The 25,054-nt window shown below is 36.9% G+C and overlaps 1 protein-coding gene across 1 annotated transcript in view; it reads right to left on the bottom strand.

Annotated features, from left to right (window-relative positions):
• The window catches only part of pacs2 (phosphofurin acidic cluster sorting protein 2), a 53,975-nt gene that overhangs the window by 6,736 nt on the left and 22,185 nt on the right, over window positions 1-25,054 (bottom strand). The window contains 18 exon segments of the mRNA XM_077236521.1: window positions 2,632-2,664; window positions 3,148-3,256; window positions 5,455-5,565; window positions 5,655-5,809; window positions 5,933-6,039; window positions 6,597-6,701; window positions 6,817-6,949; window positions 7,168-7,295; window positions 11,503-11,574; window positions 12,345-12,435; window positions 12,618-12,769; window positions 16,888-16,947; window positions 17,073-17,153; window positions 17,234-17,307; window positions 18,244-18,403; window positions 18,491-18,616; window positions 19,012-19,101; window positions 21,881-21,968. Coding sequence (XP_077092636.1) covers window positions 2,632-2,664; window positions 3,148-3,256; window positions 5,455-5,565; window positions 5,655-5,809; window positions 5,933-6,039; window positions 6,597-6,701; window positions 6,817-6,949; window positions 7,168-7,295; window positions 11,503-11,574; window positions 12,345-12,435; window positions 12,618-12,769; window positions 16,888-16,947; window positions 17,073-17,153; window positions 17,234-17,307; window positions 18,244-18,403; window positions 18,491-18,616; window positions 19,012-19,101; window positions 21,881-21,968 — 1,875 coding nt within the window.

The raw sequence follows: 25,054 nt of genomic DNA, 5'->3' as shown, positions 1-25,054 counted from the left end.
AAAGATAATGTATTATACCATGTTGTAAATCCCCCATCCGGAAGAGGGCGGAGCCTTTACAGCTACAGATACTAAAACATCTGTTTGGTTTTGATTATCGTCTCTATCGCGGTCACGCTCATGTGACATTGCATTTCTTCATCATCATGAAAGTATATTATTTGCATGCGTTTTAAAGCCTAAACTTCAAATATTTCTGAGCGCACACATACATCCAAAGCTGTCTGTCAGACGGCACGTCCCGTGAGTAATAAAATAAGTTCTCTTTCACGTCTTATTGCGCTTAAACTTTCAAATACACACGCGGTTGTCAAAAACACAAAGTTCACATAAACATACGCATAAAGACCAAACAAAACAAACTCAGTTTTTAATGTTTGTGTTTATTTGAAGGACAAAGAACTATATTGGAGTGTTTTTCTTTATAAATACAAATCTATCATGTTTTCTTTTCTCCCTAGAAATGAATGAGAAACTATAGTAACCAGAATGCCCCCCATGCTACACCACATCTATAGTATCTTTCTGAGGCATCGTAGATTGTATCTATTGATCTATCGAAGAAAAATGTTGATCTCTGAGGAGAAAAGGCTTCTAACACTGAATTTGGTATTGCCACTATCTGATTTGTTCAGGCATGCTGCAAAGAAACGCTGTGAAGCGAAACAAGCCTGTGTAATTCCAATTAACTGTTGCCATTCTGCCACTGCCCCATCCACTCCATAGAAGCTACCAGAAAAAGAAAAAAAATGAAAGAAAGCAGCATTCTCAGCCAATCAGAGCTCAGATTTAGGCTAATTGAACAAGAGGTGGTCTAAAGCAGATCTAGCAACAAAAAATAATGTGATGTACAATAACTTGTTCATTATACTACAAACAATAAAATATATTCAGACTGAAATCTCATGTTTTGTTAAACCATCTCTGATGGAAGAGCAGAGCAAAACCTAGAACCAGAAGCAAATTATAACAGAACCGAAATAATAAATAATCTCTGTGCCAACGAACCACCCCAAAAACACAACACAGAAGCTGCTCTGAGTGAAAAGTGTAACAGATGTTGTATTGCTCTGCGCACCAGAGCATAAAGGGACACAGATGAAACCAAAAACTGAGAAATCAGCAGCGATACTTCAAGCACCTGGTTGGAGAATCAAGACTCTGTGTGTGTGTGTGTGTGTGTGTGTGTGTGTGTGTGTGTGTGTGTGTGTGTGTGTGTGTGTGTGTGTGTGTGTGTGTGTGTATGTTTAAGTTATTTACTCAGATGAGAGACAGATAGAGATCACTAGTGATGAAAAATGAAAACAAAGCCAAGACAGAAAATGATTGAATTTTACCTCCATCTTAAAGTCTGTTCACCCTAGATAATTTCTTTGTCTTTTTTATAAAAGTGGAATCATTTGAAATAATTTGCATCCTTTACTTTGCCATTCAAATTGAGAATATCCTCTGGGACCCAGAAATTCACTTTAATCATTTACAAATTTCCCTGATACGTTAAATGCCATAGTTTTTTTTTTACAGTATATATATATATATATATATATATATATATATATATAGTTCCCGTAAAACAATGTAACTACATGAAGAAAAATGTAAAGGAAAATGTTTAAGATTTGGAACTCTTATTTTTACCTGTTTACACTAATTGTATAATACATCAGGGATTAAATAATTTAAATATAACCATTCATTATTAATAAACAAATATAATAATTATAACAAATTATATCAAATCAGTCTGTAATACATTTTATAATATGATTGAGAAATTATATTTAGAGGAAGTTGAGATTTCTGTGCCAAAGTACTAAATAAATACATTTAAATAAAAATAATTGCAAATTAAAAAAATTATTAGCAATTAACAATGTTTTTATTCGATCATTATTAAAGAAGAATGTGTTAAAGAACAAAAATATCCTGAAACAGGTATAAACTGTTCTGAAGTCCTCTACAGAGGACATGGAATAAATGCTTCTTATGCTCCAAAAAAATCCAGCTAAAAAAAATCCATATCTATTTTTCTGGGTCCTGGGAGGACATTTAGTTTTGAATGTTATGAGAAGCTTACACAGCTCTCCTGAAGGACATCGGAGGTGTTCAGAGGATGATGGAGGTAATATTCATATCCCAGGACAGCAAGAGATCCAATAAAACCTTCCGATTCATTCCACACAGCAGCCTTCACTATACAATTTAATGGCTAATTCTGAAGACCGCACAAGGTGGAGGAGATGGACCAATCTTAGAAAAAGTGCAATGCTCAATATGACATAAAGTCCCATCACATTAGCCCACTGAACAAGTTTGACCCACAATTTCCCATGAATCAAAGTGTGGATAGAATCTCGAGTTTCAAAAGCATCTCTTTGCTCTCCCTCAGCCATTACTCAACCTTGATGCTAGATATGTGAGAGAGAGAGAGAGAGAGAGAGAGAGAGAGAGAGAGAGAGAGAGAGAGAGAGAGAGAGAGAGAGAGAGAGAGAGAGAGAGAGAGAGAGAGAGAGAGAGAGAGAGAGAGAGAGAGAGAGAGAGAGAGAGAGAGAGAGAGAAACCAAGAGGCGGAAGATGATATGTATCTGATTGGCTACAGTATCAGCAGCACAGGCAGGAGGACCACAATACCTTAGTGCAAAATCAAAATGAAAGCTCTTTTTCCTTCAGAGAGGGCAAGGAAAATAAAAAATAAAGAGAAATAAAGTATGTTATTCACAGACAGAGATGATAAACATCGACATTAACATGCTTTCTTTACAAAACATGGCTTTAAGGAAAAGGATGCTCAAGGAAAAAGATGCAGATATCTGGAAAAATGCACAACATGGATCAACATGGAGTGTAAGTTTTTGAGTAGAAAACCAGATCTCTGCATCTTCAGAGCACCAGAAAATAATCCCAGCCTCTAATAACACATATTCAAAGCACTTTTATATCAATAGTTTATTGATATTTTCAAATTGTATTTAGCCAAATACAATTGTAGACACTTATAATCTTTGAATATGTTTTATTAAAAAGTGGTAACATGTAAAAAATCACACTGATATTCCATATTCAGTGTGTTCAGCACAGCATTTATGTTGCCTTCTCTGAAATTTTTAATTCCTTTATATATAGGGCTGCACTGTGCATGTGTATTACCTTTTCTGCTTGTAGGTGAGCATGGCCTCTGCTATGGGCAACTGATGAGCGCCATTTGCTCCCAACATGTACTGTGTCACTCTGGAAACAATATCTGGACTGTCCTGAACTGCTGGAGAAAGAAGTTTACAGAGAAAATCTATATACTCTCTCTCACACACACACACACACACACACACACACACACACACACACACACACACACACACACACACCTGGTTTCCTATCTTTAGGGGGAACCTTCATAGACGTAATGGTTTTTAGACTGTACAAACTGTATATTATATCCCCTTACACTAACCCTACCCATTAGGCTTGGGCGGTATCCAAATTTTGATACCGTCAAACCTCCTCCCTATTTTACCGGGGTATACGGTATTACCGTGACTAATTAAAAATTATGACATAAGGCTCAGACAGCGTCACCAAACTGTTGGCTTGTGTCTACACCGTTCAGAAACTGAATACCAGATCGGGCAAAAAAAACCAAAACAAAAATCAAGGCCAACCTGTGCACGTTGTGTCTGATCCTGGCTGACGGCATTAAATGTAATTATGAGCCGGAGCCCTATTTAGACTCAACTATTTTTAATACGTGGGCCGTTATAATATGGTTGCGCCAAATAATTTTTTAACCCATGTGCTGAGGGGGTGGTAGATATAAATACTATTTATAAATGAGCAAAAATGGGACACTTAATAATATTTAATTATTTTAATTATGACAATTGTATTCATTTTATTAATTAATTTAAATTAAATTAACAAGCAACAAGCAAGAATTGCATTTGTAAATCCGGTGACACGCGTCCATTGATTTTTATTAATACAACTTTTCTGTCAGTGCTACAAAGATTAAGTTGACGATCGCCATCTCCTAGTGAACGCGCATATATAGAGAGAAATGCAAATCATGGATTACATAATCAGAAGGCATAGGCTAGCCTTTTTCTTTTCGTTTTGAATTGTTTAGTTTAAAGAAATTGACGATTGATATCTCCGTAGTGAACGCGCCTATAGAGAGAAATGCACATCGTGGATTAATCAGAGAGTATGCTGCCTATATTTCTTTTCCTTTTGAATTGTTTAGTTTAAAGAAATTGACGAATCGCCATCTCCATAGTGAACGATAGAGAGAAATGCACATCATGGATTACATAATCATAGAGTAGGCTAGCCTATTTCTTTTCGTTTTGAATAGTTTCGTTTAATTTGATGATCGCCATTTCCGTATGAACGCGCATAGAGAGAAATGCACATCATGGATTAAATAATCAGCGAGTGGCCAATATCTTTTCGTTTTGAATTGTTTCGTTTAATGAAATTTCAAGCTCTATTTAGATACAGGCCTATCTGTCATGTCTGTGAGGCATACACTGAGTTCCGGTTAATTTATGATGAGATTTCAATGCAAGTGACCGCGGCGCGCCAGCGCAAGATCATGTCATCATTATGTTGTCTGCTATATTTGATTCTTGTTTATTAAATCCAGGCAATTGGTTGATAAAAAAATGATTTAAATTAAGATACAATTTATACAAAATGAAATTCACTTTAAAGAAAGGCCTTTTACAAAATGAAACTTAATTAAGTGGTCAATGTCTGACCCCCGATGCATCCCATCTTACTCGTGCTGTTCAGTTTTCATTATCAACGTAAAAAAAAAAAACATTATAATATTTTAACAAATATAAACTAATCCGCTTATTTAATGAACTCGGGGCAAGATGCATCCTCGCAGCAGTGAGTGGGTGGTTGTTTCGGAGATGCGACATTAGGTTAGAGGTGTTTCCATCTCTCGCGGTCACCTTTTTTATTGCAACATTTACAAATTGCCTCGTCAGTATTTACCACCTCTCCCTTCTCTCTCTCTCTCTCTTTCTCCTCCACACTGTCACTTGATGACAACTACATAAGCATTTTTAGGCATTGAATAAATTATATTTATATATTATATATAAGTGCCGGTAATGACGGTATTGAAACTGATACCGTTGCTATTTTAAGACCCCGCGGTATACGATATTACCGAAATACCGCCCAACCCTACTACCATCACAGAAAACTTTTACATTTTCTAAAAATCTCATTCTGTATGATTTATAAGCTCGTTTCCTCATGCGGACTTCAAATTAGGTCACCATGGACATGGACAAAAACATGTTTGTGTGCATATATATATGCATGTGTGTGTGTGCTTACATAAAAGTAAATAGAGTACTATTTTTTAATATGCAAATAAATATTTTTATTTATTTACAGATGGATAGAATTGAGAGTGAGTGACTATCAGAGAGAGACAGTTACCTGAGGATGGTGCTTCTGGTTTGTGGAAAAGATCTCTCCATGCCGAGTCCTGGAACAGACTGTTATATCTGTAGTCTATACTGGCCAGATATTTAGCCACTGGATGAACCCCTACACACATACACACACATTTTTAGTGCTTCTGACAGTGTTTTATTGGTCAGTGCCAGCTAATTTTTTCCTCTAACTCCTGCCCTCACCGAGAGGGATGATGAGGAATCGCAGGTATCCGAGCCAGTCGGGGGTTTTATGCGTCAAGTGATCCACAAACAAACGCAAAACGGCAGACAGGTAATGCTGAGCTCCTGCTACTCCGATCCGCACTGGAGTTGGTGTGACTGAGTTACTGTTACAACTAGAGAGAATGCCAAAAAGAGAAACCGGGGTTGGGGGGACATAGTGTGTTACTATCCTGGGGAAAAAAACCCTGGAAAATGAAATGGCAAAAATAATTCAATGTGTGTGTGTGTTTCCTCACAATCTCTGTATGCGAGCGATGATGGTGCTGAACGCTGCCTGTACGTCAGCCATGGTATATGTACACACAACAGGAAGACCGTGATTCTGTAACACCTCAGATACATACTGAGAGAAAAAGAGAGGAAAAGAGCCAAGAGTTGAAGCTGTTTTTGTACTGATTACAGACTTATAATTCATATGCTATGAATCTTATGTATAGTCTTATTCGTGATCTTATCTTTTACTTTGAGTCATTTTAAGTTGATAAAAAGACGACAATAATCAGATGAGATGAAGTATTTAATGTATGGACTCACATAAAAAAGACTGGAGTAATGATGCTGAAAATTCAGATTTGCCATCACAGGAATAAATTACATTTAAAATATATGAACAAAAATAATTATTTTAAATTGAATATTTTATTTTTTGTATTTTTGATTAAATAAATGCCTTGGTAAGTGTAAGAGACAAAAACAAAACAAAAAATTACCAGCCCTAAACTTTTTGTGCGTTATGATTTATCATTATGATGATGATAATAATAATAATAATAATAATAATAATAATAATAATAATAATAATACCATTATATATAAATATATGTTTTAGGTCACCGGCCAAAATCTACCATTGATAATAGGAAAAAACTGTGATGCTGTATTGACAGCTGTCAATCATACCTGGCCCTGCCAGTCTGAGGTGTTGATGAGGATGATGCTGTCGGGGAGATAGCTGTCTGACACCAGGATGTGGTTCAACTGGTCGTAAACAGTTTTACGTGGAATCTAACCACAACGGGGACTAAAATTAGTACAATGATAATTTTAAAATAAAGTTACAACCTGCTGCTTCTGTTTAGACTAGAGTACATTTGCTGTATGCAGCAAGGTTCTATCTAACCTGTAGGTGGCAGCATGTGTCAAGCGAGCGCTCGTTGTCCAGGCTGTTGGCTCTCTCGTTGGGCGGTCGACTGGGCTGCCTCTCTTTAAGTGATGTGCTCCGCCCCCGTCGCCCTGCCAACTTTGGCTCCACCCTTCAGATCAAGACAGAAAGTGTTCATATTGCAGAAATTTTTTTAATACCAACACACACACACACACACACACACACACACACACAAAAACTAAGTTAAATGTACAGCATCTTGACATATAGTAATCTAAAATAGGACGGATCTATTACGCTGTCTTTATCTAAAAATGTGTACCCTCAAACATTAACCGCAGTGATAAAAGCTTTGTATATCCTCACCGGTTGGATGGAATGATGAGTGACTCCGTTTTGGTCATCCGGCCAGTTGGAGGCAACTTCTCCATGAAAGTGTCCATGTTGTCCATCATCTCCAATTCTGTGGTAGGGGTCACAACCTCAGGATGACCCTGAAATTCAGAGACACACATAAAAAAACTTCAATAACACTATATATACCATATACAATGTAATACTGCCAGGGTCATGTTTGGTTTCTTTGTGTTTTCATTCGTGTCTTTTGTTTCAGTTCAGTTTGACCTTAATTACTGTCTTTTAGTTGCCTTAGATACAGATTAGTCCAACCTTGTTTAGGTCTCCCTGTATATATACTGTGTTTGGTTCTGTTGATTGTCGTTTCTCGTCCTTAGTTTATGTGTGTAGACAAAACTAACATTGCTCTTGGTTTGCTCCTCGTTATTCTCCACATGTATTAAGACTATGGACTAGGGCTGGGTAAAATAACTAAGACTGTTTTTCATTAAATTAATTATTATTATATTATATTAGCAACATATAGCATCTCTATTTTATGTAAATATACAGGTCCTTCTCAAAAAATTAGCATATTGTGATAAAGTTCATTATTTTCCATAATGTAATAATAAAAATTAAACTTTCATATATATTAGATTCCTTGCACACCAACTGAAATATTTCAGGTCTTTTATTGTTTTAATACTGATGATTTTGGGATACAGCTCATGAAAACCCAAAATTCCTATCTCAAAAGATTAGCATATCATGAAAAGGGTCTCTAAACGAGCTATTAACCTAATCATCTGAATCAACTAATTAACTCTAAACACCTGCAAAAGATTCCTGAGGCTTTTAAAAACTCCCAGCCTGTTTCATTACTCAAAACCGCAATCATGGGTAAGACTGCCGACCTGACTGCTGTCCGGAAGGCCATCATTGACAACCTCAAGCAAGAGGGTAAGACACAGAAAGAAATTTCTGCACAAATAGGCTGTTCCCAGAGTGCTGTATCAAGACACCTCAGTGGGAAGTCTGTGGGAAGGAAAAGGTGTGGCAAAAAACGCTGCACAACGAGAAGAGGTGACCGGACCCTGAGGAAGATTGTGGAGAAGGACCGATTCCAGACCTTGGTGGACCTGCGGAAGCAGTGGACTGAGTCTGGAGTAGAAACATCCAGAGCCACCGTGCACAGGCGTGTGCAGGAAATGGGCTACAGGTGCCGCATTCCCCAGGTCAAGCCACTTTTGAACCAGAAACAGCGGCAGAAGCGCCTGACCTGGGCTACAGAGAAGCAGCACTGGACTGTTGCTCAGTGGTACAAAGTACTTTTTTCGGATGAAAGCAAATTTTGCATGTCATTCGGAAATCAAGGTGCCAGAGTCTGGAGGAAGACTGGGGAGAAGGAAATGCCAAAATGCCTGAAGTCCAGTGTCAAGTACCCAGAGTCAGTGATGGTCTGCGGTGCCATGTCAGCTGCTGGTGTTGGTCCACTGTGTTTTATCAAGGGCAGGGTCAATGCAGCTAGCTATCAGGAGATTTTGGAGCACTTTATGCTTCCATCTGCTGAAAAGCTTTATGGAGATGAAGATTTCACTTTTCAGCACGACCTGGCACCTGCTCACTGTGCCAAAACCACTGGTAAATGGTTTACTGACCATGGTAGTACTGTGCTCAATTGGCCTGCCAACTCTCCTGACCTGAACCCCATAGAGAATCTGTGGGATATTGTGAAGAGAAAGTTGAGAGACGCAAGACCCAACACTCTGGATGAGCTTAAGGCCGCTATCGAAGCATCCTGGGCCTCCATAACACCTCAGCAGTGCCACAGGCTGATTGCCTCCATGCCACGCCGCATTGAAGCAGTCATTTCTGCAAAAGGATTCCCGACCAAGTATTGAGTGCATAACTGAACATAATTATTTTAAGGTTGACTTTTTTGTATTAAAAACACTTCTTTTATTGGTCGGATGAAATATGCTAATTTTTTGAGATAGGAATTTTGGGTTTTCATGAGCTGTATGCCAAAATCATCAGTATTAAAACAATAAAAGACTTGAAATATTTCAGTTGGTGTGCAATGCATCTAAAATATATGACAGTTTAATTTTTATCATTACATTATGGAAAATAATTAACTTTATCACAATATGCTAATTTTTTGAGAAGGACCTGTATAAATATATATACATATATATACATATATATTAGGGCTGGGAAAAGACATAGTTTACATAATATATGTGTGTGCACTGTGTATAATTATTTTGTATTTATATATATATAAATACACACACGCATGTATATATTTAAGAAATATTTGCATGTATATACTGTATATATTTATTTATAATTTATATTATATATAAATATCATTTTTTTATATATAAATATCATTTTTTTCCTATATGTATACATGCATGTGTGTGTATTTATATATACAAAATAATTATACACAGTGCACACACATATATTATGTAAACACAAACTTTTATTTTGGATGCGATTAATCACGATTAATCTTTTCCCAGCCCTAATATATATATACATATATATACATATACATATACATATATATATATATATATATATATATATATATATATATATATATATATATATATATATACACACACACACACATACATATACACACATACAGTTGTGGTCAGAATTAATGGCACCGCTGGTAAATTTGATCATGAAAAATAAATCTGCACTGTTTATCCTTTGATCTTTCATTCAAAAAATTTGCAAAAATTAGACCTTTTATTGAAGTAAAAGAATTAAAAGTGGGAGGGATCACATTATGAAATAAATGTTTTTCTCCAAAAAAACATATTTTTGGCCACAATTATTGGCACCCTTTTATTAAATAACAGCTCTGAGTTTTCTCCTATAATGGCTGATGAGTTTGGAGAACACCTGACAAGAGATCAGAGACCATTCCTCCATACAGAATCTCTCCAGATCCTTCAGATTCCCAGATCCATGTTGGTGCTTCTTTTCAGTTCACTCAACTCATCAGGTCAGGGAACTGGGACGGCCAAGGCAGAAGCTTCATTTTGTGCTCCGTAGCACATGTTTGTGTTGATTTTGACATTTGTTTTGGATCATTGTCCAATGTTGTCCAAGGTTGTTATCCAACCACGGCCCATTACAAGATTTCTAGCAGAAGCCGTCAGGTTTTGATTTTTTTATCTGTTGATATTTGATAGAATCCACGATGCCATGTATCTGAACAAGAAGTCCAGGACCTCCAGCAGAAAAATATGCCCACAACATTAAAGATCCAACGGTATATTAAATTGTACACATGGGGTACTTTTTATCCTTGTGTGCACCAAACCCATCTAGCATGTATTCTGCCAAAAAGACATGTCCTCTTCCTGGGAGATTCGTAACATCTTTAGTTGATAGGAACTTTTTAATTATTGCCCTGATGGTCAAAATGGGGATTTTCAATTGTTTAGCTATTTCCTTACTGCCACTTTCTATTTTGTGAAGCTCAACAATCTTTTGATGCACATGATATTCTTTGGTTTTACTCATTGTGATGGATGATTAAGGGAATCTGGCCATTGTGTTTCCTCATATTTAAACTCCTGTGAAACAAGAAGTCATAGCTAGACAGTTTCATGTTCCTAGTCACCCTGGTGTGCTATTAATGGGAACATACTTCAGAGATAATTTACTAGTAAAAAATATGGGGTGCCAATAATTGTGGCCAACGTATTTTGGAGAAAAACATTTATTTCATACTTTATTTATTTCATACCCCCCCCCCAACTTTCAATTATTTTACTTCAATGAAAGGTTCGATTTTTGCAAATGTTTTGAATGAAATATCAAAAGGATAAACAATGCAGATATATTTTTTACAGCCATTTTTCATCATATTTACCAGGGGTGCCATTAATTCTTTGTCTTAACACTCTCATATTCACAAGTTGTGAGACAAGGAAGGACCACAAAACTAGTCTAATGACAGGCTCTTCAAGATACTTATACATTTTTATATGCGTGTATTATAATTTGCCTTATTTATTTGACCTTAAGTATAAGTTATACTTAAGGTCAAATAAAAATGCAAATTATAATAACTGCATAAGTTATATCGGCAGAAAATATATATCATGCATATTTTATCTAGTCCTAGATTGGATAAGCAAACAAATTAACATTATTTTACACTGTAGCATCCCGTTCACATCCCGTTTACTCCATAGGTTGATTCAATGTGAGTGAGTCTTAAGCCATGATTCAGCTTTACAGTGTCTGTCAGAGCTCATCTCAAAGCAGATGAACATGTGAGTCTTGATCTGATTTACAGTGAATATATTGTGGTAATGAAGGACATACCATAGAAATATGATCAGATTCATTATCCATCTGAAACTTCCCACCTCCAGCCCTTATACTATCAAGATCCATCTGAACAGAGAAAGAGAGAGGGAAGTAAAGAGTTAGCTGAGGATTTATTTAACTGGAGTCTTTGTGTTTCTAATCTAGCTACTCCTTTCTCCTCACAGGGAAAAGTGGTTAAAATTGCTATATATTACAGTACAAAAATGTTGGCTTGGTAAGATAAGTCTTCTATACTAACCAGGGCTATATTTATTTGATAAAAATACAGTAAAAACGCTAAAATTATGAAATATTACATTTTAAAATAACGGTTTCCTATTGATCTTTTTATTCCCGTGATGGCAAAGCTGAATTTCAGCATCATGAATCCAGTCTTCAGTGTCACATGATCCTTCAGAAATCATTCTAATATGCTGATTTATTTGGTGTTGAAAAGTGTTGCTGTTTAATATGTTTGTGTAAACTGTTATATATAAATAACTTTTATATAATTTTATATAATAATAAAAAAAAATTAAAAAAAAAATATATATATATATATATATATATATATATATATATATATATATATATATATATATATATATATATATATATATATCAGCAATTGTCCTTGCTGAATAAATGTTTTAATTGATTTTTATTTTGTACTTTTGTGAATAAAAAAAAAAAAATCTTACTGAACCCCCAAACTCTTGAATGATACATATATATTAGGAAAGAGTTTGAATTGGGGTTAGTTATCAGGTTAATATAATTAGCTTTATTTTAAGACAATATAAGTTTATGTTATGTGCTTATTTCAATATCTACTAAACGCATGAGTGTGTTCTTACTGGACTGGGCGGCTCTCTGTGACTCCTAATGCTGTGAATGCTGCCAATTTCTGTCTGAGAGCTGGATAGAGAAATTCCTTCGAAATATGGCCTAAATCACACACACACACACACACACACACACACACACACACACACACACACACACACACACACACACACACACACACACACACACACACACACACACACACGGTTAATAAAACAACACACATCTCAATATTAAAATAGGCACTACACATACACAGCTGAACAAACTCTTCCTCAACATACTTGAGTTTGGGTTTTGGGGTGCTGAGAACACTTTCATCATCATCCAGATCTGGTCCACTGTCACTCGGATTCTCAAACTCCAAACTCTCTAGATCCAGATCTTCCTCTACCTCTGGAGGCGGCTCGGCTGGGTCCTGCTCCGAGTCCAGCACCTACAAACATTTAAACATGTATTCCTCATCTGAACTGCATGGTAGTGACGGCCAGTGGATGAAACAGAGACACAGAGTTAAGCACAATCTGATAAAAACAGAAAGTGCTCAGACTCAGCTGCAGAGGAATCGATCCCAAAGCAGCATGAGATGTTCCTGAATAATAATATTGATTGATTCAAGGACTTAGTTTGCAACCATCAATGGTCAGTGTAAATCCAGCTTCTTCAAATATTAACAAGCTGCTGCTGATTGAGCTAAATGCACTAACGTCATTTGTAAATTAGATGTTATAAACTAAATAATCATTACACAATGAGTGCATAATGTAATAAGTAGTAAGCTAGTATAAAATTCCGAAATGTAACCATACTCTCTGGTGTTTAAAATGCCTGGTGTTCAATAATTTCCTGTAATAAAATATTGCTGAAAAAACCTTCAGTCAGTGTGGTTCAGTCAAACCTTCCATAATAAGAATCAGCGTATTGTCAGAACAGGAAGTAATCTGAGACATAATGCTGATGAGATCATGTTTCTGTCCCCGCTGGACGTCCCTGCTGCTTCTGCACATCAACACACACGTCCTGTCCTTGAGACAGGACTGACCTCTGAACCCAAAGTGGCAAGTGTTTGCTTTGCTGTGGGCAGCATTTTCTTTGGAATGCTATGGAACCAAATACAAAAATACAACTTACTGCATATATAGGATATACTATATATTGCCTTTTTCTTTTTTAAATGGAGTGCATTATGCAATTATAGTAAAATAGTTTACTACTTTCCTGTTATATTATGTCACATGACCGCCTCATGTTGCATGATTAATTCAGCAAACAATCAAATTTTAATCCAATTATGTATAAAATGTGTCAAAATTAACAGTCAATGTAAATTACCTTTTTTTATATATTGGAAAGTTCATTACATTGAAAATTAAAGGTTAAATCAAGTGCTTTGCATTGTGGGCAAAAAATAAAATCCAAATATAGTAGCTCATCCAGTTATTTCATGCATGCAGCATATACATTTCCATAACGTCAAAAGAATAGTATGCTACAATGCTGTTCAGAACATAGTCAAAGTCCTTATTCCAGTCCTGCTGTCATTGTCCAGAACTCGAATGGGCAAGATTATCAGCTAACAGGGTTTCAGTTTCCGTAGCAGTGCTGATCATGCACGGCTAAATTAATCTGTGGAGTCACGTAAGGGTCAGTCCTCCAACTTGACTCTCAGACTCAACACTATCATGCAATAGTTGAAGAAATCATCTTTCTACAACTAAACATTCATAAAATTACTTTATTTGGGGATATGTTGTACTACCTATCATGAAAGAGCTAAGAAGTCTTAGGCTACATTCACACTGTCAGCCCAAATCGGATTATTTGTATATCTGATTGTAACCTGATCTAAATTATTGACTGTACACACTGTGCATCGCAATTTTATGTCCCGTGGCACTCTTTCGTTTACCGGAATATCTGCATTGGTTTCTATGGCAATGATGTTGCATTGGTAGGTATATGCTAAAAACAACAACAACCGCAACATGGAGAGGTTTGTAATACAGATGTTTTTGTCTTACAACATGACAATGTGTACCCGCCGCGCTGGACTACTGTGTCTTATGGGGCAGCGGCTAAAAGTTAAGAGGCTGGAATGCGTTGTTTTATTTTGTGCCATTATATTGTAATTTTCTGCCTGTCCTGTCCTTTACTACAACACAACCTTGATCTGCAGTGACTTCCAGCATGTTTCCTATAACAGCATTTGAAATTTTTACATTTTTCATAGCGTAAGAAAGTGACAAACCAGATCAGAGCAGTCAGACTGAAATGGATTTTCCGAAAAGCGATTTGAACAGGATATCAAACCACATATTTCATGGTATTTTTTGCCATTTACACTTGCTAAATCTGATCGCATTTCAATCGGATATTCACAAAAATCGGATTTGAACTGAGTCTCAACAAAGCTTATGTAACTCTACAGTATATTTAGCATACCTGTCAAGTTTTGGATTTGAAAATAAGGGAAAATTTCCGGCGCCCACCGCGAACAGTCCCACCACCACAACCAAGCTCCAGTCACGTTATCCCTTACATTTTAAGACAAGTGTTATAGCTTAAATGAAAACACAAAAGGGTATATATGAAGAGCATTTATTTTAAAGGCTTATTTGCATATTTACTGTTCATTTAACATTGCTTGTCTCTACGTTTACATTTTATTTTCATTCCACACATTCTTTTAATTTCATATTGCTTTTCTTTTACAGTTTTTCTTTACATTTCACATAACTTTTCTTTACTCTTTTAGTGAGTTATAGTTCAAATTTGTTGCAGACTTTGCATTCTTTAACCTGTTAGGCTGCAACCCCACTTTTGAAAAATCCTCAGAAATGGCATACCCAAACTGAAACAGATAGCCTACAGTTCATAAACACTTTGCACTAAAATCACAAGTATGATCTCATTTGAAAGCTGACACCTGGCAGTTTATTGTAAATGTAGAATTAATTATTGTCATAATGAAAAAATAGTTATTAATAGCTACAAAGTTTTGTAAAGTTATTAGAAATTTATTTTGTATGAAACATCTTCAAAGTTTCTGAGAATACAATAGTGGTCAAATACTGAAACTTGAGTGTTATATCTTTTTAATGATGTATAATTTGTCAAGGTAATAACATTAAATCTGATAGTAACTTTGAACTATTTAAACAAACAAAAAAACGCTTCAGTGCGCCGGCGCACTGGCAACGGTTAACAGGTTTTAAGATGCTAAAGACGCAGTTACAAAACGCGTGACTGTCCCCTACCCTGCTCCTCTTCAGAAAAGTAAATTCGCTGTCCCATTGATCGCGGTATTTACATGAGGGTTTTGGTTTTGTGGCAGGAGTGCCTTCTCTGTCATAGCGTCCATTATCCGTCTACGATTTTTTTTTTCTTCCCCCCCCGTTGTCACTCATCATATGACCTCACTCACACACTAACCTCGCGACAACTTTACCTGTAGTAGGCTACTGGAGGTGGCAGTTATCGCGTGGCTAGTGACAGAGCTCAGATTGCGAATGTTTTTTTGTTTTTTTTTATCCGCCGGGCCATTATTATTTTTTAATAGCGCAGGTTAAAATACAGGAGATTTACGGGAAAATACTAATACGGGAGGACGGCGGGAAAGAAGGTTTAAATACGGGACTTTCCCGGCCAAAACGGGATACTTGACAGGTATGTATTTAGTTCAACACAAAATAAGTTGCACACAAACATGGATTTGGTCCATTGAGAAGGAAAAAAGTTTGAGCTTTCACTCATACTAGAAAAGTGTACTTATTGGGCCAACACACAAGTAAACAAGCACAACCTGTGTCTAACATGTATTTGAACATTTAAAGTGCCCTGATTATGCCATTTTAAAGGTTCTTAACTTGGTTTTGGAGGTTTCCTACAAAAGGTTTACAGGCACCCAAGATCCAAAAACACTTATATTTCCTCATTATATACATTTCAAATCACCTCTTTTCTCACAGTGTCTGAAATGATTCTATATAGGACTTGGTCTCTCTAAACCCCTCCATACTACCAGCCTTCTCTGCTCTGATTGGTCAGATGCCCAAGTCTGTTGTGATTGGTCTACGCTTACAGAGCGTGTCGGAAACTAAACGCCCATTACCATATCTGAATTTCGGCTGCGGAGACTTCCTCAGCACTTTTAAATACAGTGCTACCAACAGTAACGATGATGTTGGATTTACCATAATCAATTTGAGCCCAAGTCCTCATCCTTTGGAAGAGCATGCAAAATGGATTTGTTTCACAAGTGCAGAAAACAGCATCTTTTCAAACAAGTCGACAACATGATCCAAACTCCTCCAGGCCTCAGCTACAAATACAGTGATTGAGTGTGGGTCAAAGTAGATGTTCACGGGCAGCCAATGACGATCATAGGCTGGCATTATGCAAATATGTTACAAACCTACATAGTTTTGTTGTGCACTTTGATCTTTAAAACTTAGCAGACAATTAAAGCTATTTTGTACACTACATGAAAGGTAATATCTGAAAACAGCATAATAGGGGCACTTTAACCAACAAGAAAACTCTGTATTCACCAACCTCATCAGAAACTCTGAACCGTTTGAGCAAAGCCACCACACGCTGCTTAAAGTTTTGCTGCTAATGGAGAAAGAGAAACAAACACAAACATATACGCTCATATGAACAGTCTGTTTAGCAGGCTACACGATCACATCTGAAAGGGATACTGTGAGTAAATTCTCATTGTTCTCTGGCGGTCTTACCCTGGTGATTGACGCCGTCCGGACTATTGACCTCCTCTGCTTTTTGGTCTTCCTTATCTCGTATTCGTCATCCTCGAGATCCTAAGCAGCATGTACAAACACAGGTCAGCAAGAAGAAAGGGAAGTGAGGTTGCTTTATTTGTGCGTGTGCTTGTAATGACCTGTCCTTGTGCTGCGTCATCACTGGCCTCCTGTTCTGACGAGAAGCTTTCATACTCTTCTTCTGAGTAATTATCTACCAAGTCAAATAAATAATATTATAAAAAGGACAGATCCAGTCCTGAATGCTGATTGGTCAATACAGCGTTCCAGCTAGGAATGCACAGATATAATTAATTATTTTTCGGTAATGGTCAATAACCGATAAATGGACAATATTATAAATCTATTTTATTTTTGCCAAGATTTATCACTATACCTTTAAGTTAATGCTAAATGATGATCTGAGTATTAAAATAGGCAGAATTAAAGGGACATTGTGTAGGAATTTCTCCCGTTGTATATTGCATTCAAACGAATTGTGCTCTCCAGCGCCTCGCTTTTTCAAATGCGTGTTGCATCTACGGTAGCTGTTATGTACCAAAAAGCTATGACAGGATGTCTTCTAATAGCACTTCGTCGAGTTTTCCTTCGGGTAAACAGGTTTGTTATTTCAAACAAACTGCAACTTGACACAACGAACAAACGAATGTTACAGTATGAATAATAAAAGCCTTTTAAACTTTCCTGGGGCAGTGACATGACAAGTGACGTGACGCTGGCTCTGAATGAAAACGCGCTGTAGAAACACGTTGACCTAGTACTTTTTGACCCTCTCTGCTATTATAGTTTTTCAGATAATTGGCAGAGGTATTTGTACACGATTGAGGACACATGAATAAAAATATTGATTTTAGATAATAAAACACCTAAAAAACTACACATAGTCCCTTTAAACATCCAATAATCGGGTGAAATTGTAAAAATTAACCAAAAAATAAATAGCTGATATCCAATAAGGTGTCAATTTATCAGGTTACGCATCCCTAGTTCCAGGCACGCTAAAATACACAATAACGAAGCAAAACACATAGAAAACACAATCGGTCATATATATAGAAAATACATTGACTAATTCATTAAAATTTAATTTGTATGGCTGGATGGTTTTTTTTTTGTTTTGTTTTTTTACCAGAACATTTGATTTTCTGTCCCAGAATGGCCGCCTCTTCATGGTCTATCGGCTGACTTGACAGGGAATAGATCCAAATCTCTGCAACTTTACCCAGAAGCTCCTTCTGATTACTGCACAGAGCCAAGACCTGCCCTCCTTCTGCAGGATGCTGCATCACCTGCACACAAACACAAACAAATCAGCATTTTAGCATGTGTGTGCGCCTCAAAAGTGACTATTGACCTCAGTAAGAAACCTGAAATACCTCTGCCATGTCTATAGAACCAGCAGCCAACGTCTTGTAACCCAAAATTGTTCTGTTTTTGTACCTCTTCCTCCTCTGAAGCAGGATTTGCAACTTATTTCCTTCGCGCTTCAGAAAATGAGGGTACTACTCACATACAAACACGCACACAGGACAGAGAGAAGAAAATCAAACTCAATTTCATAATAAAATCTCAAAAATGATTTGAGAAAAGTATTGGCTCTGTTTCAAAACTTAGTAAGCTGTCTACGCAGGGAGCATTTGATGCAAAGGCTGTTTCTACGATACCTTCCTTTTGGCCAAATTCCAAGGCAGCACATCATGTATCCTCTGCAGTGAAAGCAACCCCATAATGTATTGCAAAGAATGATGCAGAGCGTTCCAAATCAATCGTTCATGACGTTCTTTGTCAAGCAAGGCAGCTGTCCATGTAGGCAGTGGACAACTAGGCAGTTTTGAAACAGAGCCGTTGTTTTTATGATTGGGCAATTTGAAAATGTGTGTTTTGAGGATGTCTTTACCTGTAGAGAGAATGTGAGAGCGAGATCAGTCTCCACCCCTCCAGCAGGGGGCAGCACTATCTCATGAGAGCGCAGGATTCGCTTGGAGCCCTACATCACAGGAGCAAACATACATTCTGCATTTCACACAATTGCTCCTTTTGTCATCACTTTGAAGAAACAATTATCCACTTAATTTGGAATTGTGTTTATTGCAAAGTGTTTTGGATTGGCTTTTCTAATTTTGTCAAAAGGAATTTGTCCCCATACTTCTGTATTGGCCAAAAATGTGTTCATTCATAAATATAAACTTTTTACAGAAAATTACCTTTTTTTCTTTCTTTTTTTCAAGAAAGATGTTGATATATATTAGATTTCTTTAATTGAATTCTAAAAATGTAATTGCTTGTAATACACTGCCCAGTCAAAAAAAAGTCGCTGTTTGGAATTTAATAAGCAAATGCACAGAGCCAAGTGTCTAAGAATGGATTATTATTGCAGTCTTATTATTATGTTTCTAGCACGTTATATGTTTGGCAACAGTTCTTCTAACCCTAACTGATGGAGTGTGTAGCTATTCTTTTCTTTTCTTAAACAACCATATAGGAAAACACATCAAGGCAAAATTTCAGGATGACAAAGCCAAGATTCATCAGACTCAAATTGTGAAAGAATGGTTGGGAGGGAGCATGAAGAAATATTTTCACACATGAATTGGCCCCTCCAGACCTTAAAGGTTTAGTTCACCCAAAAATAAAAATTCCGTCAGTAATTACTCATGTTGTTCCAACCCCGTAAGACTTTCGTTCATCTTCAGAACACAAATTAAGATAATTTTGACTAAATCTGAGAGCTGTCTCACTCCTCCATAGGCTTCTATCTAATTGAAACTTTCCAAGTGACTACAGTGGCTCAATCATAAGTTTATCAAGCGACGAGAATAGTTGAATAAAGTCATTATTTTTTGGGGGTTTTAGCGTGCAAAAAGTATTCTCGTCGCTTGATAAACTAATGGTTTAGCCACTGTAGTCACTTGGACTATTTTAAACAATGTCTTTACTAACTTTCTGGGCTGGCAAGTTTCAATTACATAGAAGCCTATGGAGGAATGATCCAGCCCTAAGATTTAATCAAAAATATCTTGATTTGTGTTCCAAAGATGAACGAAGGTCTTACGGGGTTGGAACAACATGAGGGTGAGTAATTACTGACAGAATTTACATTTTTGGGTGAACTAACCCTTTAAATTCATTGAATTTTTTGGGATGTGCTGGAGGAGACTTTACGAAGCCAAGAATACACTTTACAATACAAGATCCTGATCAAAAATGGATGCACTTCTTGATGGAAATAACATCACAACATTTATTTCCATCAAGACTCTTAAGCATTTGCCTATTTAAATCAAAACAACGCCTTTTTTGGGCTGGGCAGTGTATAAAAAAAAAACTTTTAATGGAACACGCCGACTTTTTTGGACTTTAGCTAATTCACCGTATCCCCCAGAGTTAGATAAGTCCATCCCCCAGAGTTAGAAAAGTCTTTTTCATCTCCGTGCGTGCTGTAACTCTGTTTGACGCACCCACCGCTAGCCTAGCTTAGCACAAAGACTGGATGTAAATGAATACAGCTAGCATACTAATCCCAATAAGTGACAAAATAACGCAAACATTTTCCTATTTACATGTTGTGAGTTGTATAGTCACAGAGTGTACTGCTACTTGGGCGGAGTGATAACCGCAGCACCTGAGACGCGGCGTGGTGAGGAGCAGAGAGTTCGTTCAGAGTCGGAGTAATAGAGTCAGCAATTACTAGATAGTAACAAAAAAACAGTTTACACTCATGGGTTTTCGCTGTATTGTAAAGAGCTGCGACAATAAACAAGGGAGACCAGGTAATACATGAGGTTTCATAGAATTCCAATCAAAAACGCTGACCTGATGAATCCATGGCTAACTACTTGCTCTGGATATCAATCCAAACACACCTAAAGAGATCATCAAGGACCATCGTGTTTGCTCAGTACATTTCACTGAGGACGACTATTTTGAGAAAAGGAATTTGCCACACGGACCATGAAAAGTGTGCTGAAGGATACGGCCATCCCATCGATAGCACAGATGGGACAAAGTGGATCACCTGTGGCTGCGGTAGGTGTTCTGTTATGTTTTTAGATGACTAGCCTACTGTAACAGTGCCATTAGCTAGATCTAATGCAACGTTAGTGACACTATTATATGAATAGGGTGGTAACTACTATTGCAGTTCTTCCCGGGCTCCATGTATCCCCTGTAATGTTAGTATTGTGTTGTCACGAAAGCGCTCTATCGCCCCAGTAACAAATGAGCGGTGCTAGAGGCAAACTTAGTCACGTTGGTTTTGTTGACGGAAGAAACAACGGTGCGTCTCAGGTGCTGCGGTTATCACTCCGCTCAAGTAGTAGTGCTTCGCCTTCTGAAAATATAGTTCCCAGTATTTATGCGGTTAAAAGATGTCTGTCTCATATGACCTTGTTATTTGTACACTCTGTGACTATACAAATCACAACATGTAAATAGGAAAATGTTTGTGTTATTTTGTCACTTATTGGGATTAGTATGCTAGCCGTAGCCCTTTACATCCAGTCTTTGTGCTAAGCTAGGCTAGCAGTGGGTGCGTCAAACAAAGTTACAGCACGCACGGAGATGAAAAAGGTATGTATGGACTTATCTAACTCTGGGGGATACGGTGAATAAGCTAAAGTCCCAAAAAGTCGGCGTGTTCCTTTAAATGTTTCCTTTTAAAATATTTAGTTTATTGTCTTTACACTTATAAATGTTGTAATCTTTGTTTGGGAAAAAAAATCTATACACATGCCGAAAAACAATTTACACTGCTGATCACTACATACCTGAATTTTGACTGCAATGACAACAGAAATCAGCTCTTTGTCAAGTTCCTTCATCACAACTAGCTTCTTTAAAGTCAGACTACACAACCTACAGACAAAAATAACAGTTATTTACACAACCACGTGATTATACATAATGTCTGGCAAACTGAAGAGTTATCTTTGTATGTAGCATAGTTGCATAGTAGCTTTCAACCAGAATCCAGAAAACAACTTGAAGTCATGGGGCTGATGAAGTGGGGTTCGGGGATTTCAGCCCTCTAGAAACTGGCATACAAAACTGTTTACAAAACGTTCCATTGAGAGTCTGTCATTCCAACCAGAAGGAACCGCTTGAATGAGCCAAATTCTACAAAAACATAACAAACACACACTCTCGATCCGACACCGCAGTAAACCTAAACACTGTACTGAACGACATCCACCATTTAGCACATACAGTGATAACAAAAGTGAAAAAAAGAATCAACACTCCAACATTCACATCACAGAGGCAAACAAGTCCAGAATTTAAGGTACCGTAGTTATTTGCCTATAATCTTCCCTTTTGCCAAAGCTCAGACATCGAATAATGCAGGCGGGACACATTTAAATATGCACATATGCAAATTGCACAGGGAATTACATTTATTTCTCGCACAAATCTTTTGAATGACTTCGGAAGACTTGGAATAGAATGTAAAAGTTGCATGTGGTGATTTCCCTCATTTATGGATCTTGACAGACCAATTTACTTTCATTAAATGGCAAAGACTAGAGTGTGAACATCCCGCCTGAGATCTTCTATGGGCTATGAAAAAGCCATATTGTACTATGCCTTAAAAGCAGAGAGTACCCCATCACAGAGAATGAGATAATGTCAATGTCAGTCACGCAGAGAGAGAGAGCTGGAGCAGAGATGAGTCAGGAATGTCGCATTGGGGAGCCTGAACAGAGAGAAAAGCCAATGGGGAAAGTCCCACACGTACCTTATAGAATATTAATAGAAACGCTTTATATATTCAAATCACTTACCTGGTACTAAGAGGACAAGGAGGAAAGAACGAGAATGAGAGAGAAAATCCCTCTTCCCTTTATCTCTGCTCTCTTGATTCATTCATGTAGTCTTTTTTTGGGGTTAATTGTGATAACATATTTATTTATAATAAGGACACATATATGCTTTTTTCCCCTTTTATTTATCTATATGTTTGTATATGTCTATTGCATTTGGCAATATTGTGCTATTTCACACAGTCATGCCAATAAAGCTCATTTGAATTGAAAAAAATATTGAGAGAGATCTTACTTGGACCAACTTCCATAACTTGCTAACTTCTATAAATGCCACAAACTAAGAGAGGGAACATCTCTTAGTTTAGTATTTTTTTTTTTTTGCTTTCTGCAATGTTTTGGCAATATGTAGAGAGTGAGAGAGACAGAGAGAGAGAGGGTCACACAGTCCAATCTTTAGGGTGATCTGAAGGCTGGTATTGTTCACACACCATTCTTACTTTGACTCACACACACACAAACAAAAGCCATTCTTCTCCCCTGAGCGATTAGCATGCTAACGCACAAAAAAGGAACACAAAGTGATTCTAAATACACTTTACATAAACACATTTCTCTCTCACACAACACATACAAACACTGATTAAAAAAAATTTTTGCAACCACAAAAACACAAATTTGCTTTGTTTTTGTGGCTGTGGCTGATGACCTCTAATTCTCCTCCTCCAAAAAAAGAAGCAATTTCTGACATTAAAGCAAAAGAAAAATTAGGTAAATTTGCAACCCAAAAACTCAATAATATAACATAAAAAAAATGTTATGCACATGACGTCACTGTCGGTCGGAGTGACTGCGGTTACACCCACTGAGTGGCAAAAAGTCTGAGCGAGAGTTTTCAGCGTGAATGTCGTGAAAAACTCACAAAACACATCTAAACCAGGAAAGAGCTTTGCTATTGACTCTACATCTAGTTTTGACAAGAAATCTGAGGTATATTTTTACAGAGAAGTAGATGGATCTCTGCAATTCATTGAAAAAACTGGGCTCCAGGCAGCGAAAGGTGGATTTACACTTACAGTTATCATTTTGTGTCCATATGTTGAATTTTGGGGTAAAATCATACACTAGGCTATATATTGTATTGACAACTCATCAATTAAATATTTACCATCATATATTCTGCATAATTCAATGTTTTTAAACAAAAACTGAGAAAAAACGATTCAAGTTTTAGGGCTGGACGATATGAGGATATATAACATTGATATAAGTGATCCGAATTTAGACCTGCCGATCTTGTATTTATATAAAGCGTTCACAGGCAAATTTGCTTTATGTATTTCCCCTTCATTGAAATCAGACACATTTAAATGTCAGGAAACACAATTCCTGGCTACATGTCAATATCCATGGATCACTGTATCTTTGGTAAGTTGTCAGAAACACTATATCAAGTCCAACCTTTTAAACTGAGAATCATTTGTTTTACTCACGTTTTCACAGTTTCCCCTATTAAATCCAGTCATACAGCAGCTCTTTTGCCACTCAGTCCGGCTTAAGGGGGGGGGGTCTCCCGGTGGGAAATTGATGTCAACGCATACCCCCTATTCTTCCTGTCTAGTCATTCTAATTCAGTACAATAGATAATGTCATGTGTACTTACAATTGTACTATGCAAAGACTTTTCCATTTAATTAGTCTCTTTCTGCATTACAGTAACAGGAATTAATATTTTGCATTACAAAAGACTAAAGATAATTGGGGAAGGGCAGGGGATTTAAATCTACTTTTTTCATGAATATATATATGAATAATATATATATATATATTCTTTCATTTGATTGTGACGTTAAATACAGCTAAGGTTCGACTCAAAACACTGTCATAAATTACACACTTTAACTTTAAACAGTCAACACACATTTTTTATAATAAATTATATCAAGTAAAAAACAATTGATATTAGTGAAAACTGTGTCAGAGGTTGATCAATGAGACCACCTACAAACACGACAGGAAACAATGGCCACACACACAAATTAATGTTCTGTTTTCTCAGTACAAAGGCTGATTATTTCAGCTGGTGTGGTGTGAGGTGTGTGTGCTGTGTCTCTCATTACACAAACACACACACTCTCTCTCTCACGTCAATAAAAACCCTCTAATAACTATGTAGGCCTA

This window comes from Siphateles boraxobius, unplaced genomic scaffold, assembly GCF_051911475.1.
Source record: "Siphateles boraxobius isolate OS27281-9 unplaced genomic scaffold, OSU_SipBor_1 20, whole genome shotgun sequence".
Classification (NCBI taxonomy): domain Eukaryota; kingdom Metazoa; phylum Chordata; class Actinopteri; order Cypriniformes; family Leuciscidae; genus Siphateles; species Siphateles boraxobius.
The sequence above is the reverse complement of the archived record's forward strand: the minus strand, read 5'-3'. Positions and strand labels throughout refer to the sequence as shown.